The following is a 3,846-nucleotide window of genomic DNA, read 5'->3' on the forward strand; positions in this document are numbered from 1 at the left end:
TCCCCCCCCTCTCCCCCTCTTTGAACATATCTGTCAACATGTCTTCTTATGATGTGACATTTGTCAATGCAGATAGGTGAGTGCGTGGCCACCTGGTGGAGGCCGAACTTTGAAACCATAATGTATCCATACTGCCCTCCCCACATATCAAAACCAAAGGTATAATAGTATAAAGTTTTTTCTGAATGGCTGAATTATCCCCTTGTTTTATTTTCCTGATGTAGTTGACTCTTTGAATGTCGTGCAGGAGTGTAAGAAGCTCTTCATTGTTCACCTTTCTGAAAGAGAGTACTTTGCGGTCCCCAAAAATCTGAAACTTCTTGCTGTGCCATTGTTTGAACTTTACGACAATGTTCAGGTATGGAATAATTTATTCTCTCTGTTGCATCATATTCTGTTCTTTCAAGTAAGGTGTATATGACCATCTTCATAAATCTGTCTCATCATACTAATGCTCTCCTAAATCATGGCAGAGATATGGACCCGTGATATCCACAATCCCTCAACAGCTTTCCAGATTCCAGTTCAACATGATCCAGCCATAGGTTAATCGATGGACATTAAAGAGCTCCTTTTGGGATAACAATAGCATCATATAGTTTTTGGTTCTGTTCTGATATTTTGAGGATCGCTGAAGCCTACTTCATGACTTAATTCACTTTTCTACACTAGGCAGATAGATGACTTGATTCACTTTTCTACAATAGGCTGATTGATGACTTACACCAGATTATTTGTGTCAAATCAGCTTCTCTCCAATGGATATGAAGACGGGTACGGTATGGGAGCCTGTTCACCTGCATTATTGCAGTGCAAAATATTTTCTTATTTGTGTGTACTCGCTTGTCGAATATTGACATACGGCTGCTAGGTTTCTTTCGTTGCAAGAGGCTCTTGGAAGTAGCCATTCTAAGTGATCTTTCTTCGGTGAATGATTGATGAAAGTGGTGCTGTTCTCTTGCCTTATTGTCATGATAGGCGTTTGTGCTCTTCATGTGGGGAAAAACAAAAAATGTAGCATTTTAGTTTCTTCTGGTCTCCTGTAAGAGAATTTTGTTGCTAGACTACAATGTGGGGTGTGGACTCTGATTTTCAAATATTTGCAGCTTGAATATCTTTGGATTTAGCTTGTAAATCTACCTTCCAAAAAACAATTACTACTACTTTCTAGACTTGGTTGGGATTACTAAAAAGTGAAGCATCTACATAGTGTTATGTAAATAACTTTCTTTTAAACTGATGCAACTTTTACGCTGGATGGACCTATTTAGAACTACTGTTTATATTTTGATCCCATTAAGAAAATTTTTGAAAAAAATAGCCCTGCGCGAGAATTTTAAAATACGCTGCTAAAATTTTGAAGGACAAATTTTTTAGTTCTAGTAGCGTGCATTAAAATTTTAGCAGCGCGTCTTAAAATTATAGCAGCGCATCTTAAAATTATAGCAGCGCGGGGCTATTTTTCTAAAATTTTTCTTAACGGAGTGAAAATATTAACAATGGCCCTAAATGATTCTATTTGTGCAAATCACCCGTTAGACTAGCTCATTTCAGACGAGACCTTTTAGCCTAACTCCAGTCAGCCTGCTCGTTTCACGGGTTCGAGGCGGGGGAAAAAGGAAAACAGTTCATCAAATAAAAGCCTCCCCGAAACTCGAGGGAAAGCATAGATGGCCAATTGGCCTAATGTCCATGCTCAAATTGCCATGAGTTCTCTACCAATTTAGTTGTCGATTGCATGAATTATGTTCCCATAGAAAGTGATATTGCAGTTAAAATTTGTTTTAACATAATTACAGGTTGTAAGGTAATTTAATATTTTCAAAAGCAAGAATGAATAATTAAATGAGAACAAGTTAATTGTGAACTATATCTTCACTTTGACTTTGAGATTTTTATTGGTGAATTATCTACTTTATCTATTGATTTTTATTTTTAAATATTTTGTTTGATGTATATTGCGAATGAAAAATGTACGTGTAATCTATCATAACACGTGGCATACTTAAGATTGGGTTGGACTAGCATTTTGGCGGTATTTTTGAATGAAGCTTGAAGTTTATACACCAAGGGTCTGGGTTGACAATTCTGCAATTTATGGCCTAGCAAAAAGTTTGTTCAGATGATTGGGAATCAGTAAGTAAATTTATAGGCATGTTATAAATAGAATTGTATTCGAGGTGAATGTCTATATTTTAGAGAGATTTTAGGGTTTGTTACTTGGTGGTTAAGTTATTTCCCCCCTATAAATATATGTGTTTTATTCCATTGTAATTCATCCCAAATTAAGAAGAATCTTTCTCTACTTTTCTCTGCAATACTTTTCTTCTTCTTCTTCTTCTTCTTCTTCTTCTTCTTCTTTATTGTTCCATTACACGTTATCAACACGAGACTCCAACCAATTGAATAGAGGCTTTGGGATACGTGCATGGTGCTCGACATATAAATAATATTGAGCATAATGATTGACAATTGTTCCATGAACTTCCCTCAGGAATAAATTCTGGATTTAAGGTACGTATTCTACCTTATTTTTCTCTTTTAAATTCTTGACATTCTATAATTTGATTTTAAATACAAGCAAAGACAATAAATTTTGATTATAACTCTAATGGAGTTTGTGAGGAATTATAACCACCCAAAGTGATAAAATTTCTATGTCTTGTAATGATCAAATTCATGTATGATTATGAGCACAAGAAGTGGAAACTTATCCCATTGAATTTGCTTCATTCTCGTTCCCTTAAGAGAATGTGGTAGCGATATGTAATAAGTCTGAAAGAAGATAAAATTATTACCGTGAAGGTATCAATGGAGGTGGACGTGACAATAGACGAAATTATAATCGTCATCATTGTGGTAATGAGAATAATAAGGATTCTCAAAATAATCCTTCACTCTATGAAAGTAATGTTTGTCATCGATTTGACATGAGATTTTTTTTTTGAACATAAAAGCACGATAATTATATTACTTAACAAAAGAGTTACACGAGTTTGACATAGAGTTGAGGGCATTACTATTGCCCAAAGTTGCTAGGAAATTACAAACATTAGTAGACATAGTTCTTAAACTATTACAAGAGTCTTGCTTATCCTTTTGGATTTCTTCTTGCACAAAAAGAGGTGGACGAGCAAGGTAAAAACACTTGTCACTGGGATCTTTTCTCAAAGCTTCCTTAGCCAGTCGATGAGCTACTTCATTTCCTTCCCTAAAGTTGTGCCTTAGTATTGGGAGCTTCAGCCGGTGCATTAACCACCTGCATTCAAGAATGACATTTTGAAAGTTAGTGCCTTCTTCGTGTAGTAGTTTGATGACATTTGTGCTATCCGTTTCGATTTCCAGGTTTGTGTCTCTAAAGTCTAGTGCAATTCTTAGTCCTTCTAGGAGGGCCAAGAGTTCTGCATGGATTGGGGAGGCTGCATGAGTTCTTTTTTGGTAACCCAAGATCCAGTCACCATTGCTATTGCGAAAACATCCACCCATACCTGCTGCATTGCTAGTAGAAGAGAAAGCACCATCACAGTTAAGTTTGATAGTGTTTATAGGAGGTTTATGCCATCTGGTTTCAACAGCTAATATCTTGTTTTTAAAGGGGTGTCTTTCCGCGAAGAAACGATATTCCCATGCAGAATGCATGGGAGTTTTTATAGAGAGGTGACCATGAAGGTTGTTTACATTATTATTATTATTTCTATTCTTCCAAATTTCCCAGATGCAAAAGGGAAAGAGAGTTTTCCAATTTATCAAGTGAGGGTTTTGATTAATGAAGGCATCTCGAAGCTTTGAGAGCCAGTTTATGTCACCCGTATTGATTTGAAAACTTATGCCCATGGCCTTCCAGAA

General features: G+C 36.2%; 2 protein-coding genes across 2 annotated transcripts in view; one reads left to right on the plus strand and one right to left on the minus strand.

Annotated features, from left to right (window-relative positions):
• LOC109210952 (pre-mRNA cleavage factor Im 25 kDa subunit 2) overlaps positions 1-1,154 on the plus strand; it is a 6,178-nt gene extending 5,024 nt beyond the window's left edge. Inside the window, exons 5-7 of the mRNA XM_019374437.1 lie at positions 73-159; positions 248-358; positions 474-1,154. Coding sequence (XP_019229982.1) covers positions 73-159; positions 248-358; positions 474-545 — 270 coding nt within the window. The 3' untranslated portion in view covers positions 546-1,154. The remainder of the gene's footprint in view (positions 1-72; positions 160-247; positions 359-473) is intronic.
• A 1,816-nt stretch (positions 1,155-2,970) lies between these two features.
• Positions 2,971-3,639, minus strand: LOC109210947. The gene has a single exon (XM_019374430.1). It carries the CDS (start codon positions 3,637-3,639, stop codon positions 2,971-2,973), a length of 669 nt encoding a protein of 222 aa, XP_019229975.1.
• Positions 3,640-3,846: the final 207 nt, after the last annotated feature.

The sequence above is a fragment of the Nicotiana attenuata genome, unplaced genomic scaffold (assembly GCF_001879085.1).
Source record: "Nicotiana attenuata strain UT unplaced genomic scaffold, NIATTr2, whole genome shotgun sequence".
Taxonomy (NCBI): Eukaryota; Viridiplantae; Streptophyta; class Magnoliopsida; order Solanales; family Solanaceae; genus Nicotiana; species Nicotiana attenuata.

Bases quoted from the DNA above. Each gene is read 5' to 3' on its own strand.
- LOC109210947 (XM_019374430.1), bottom strand. From the start codon at position 3,639: ATGCATTCTGCATGGGAATATCGTTTCTTCGCGGAAAGACACCCCTTT.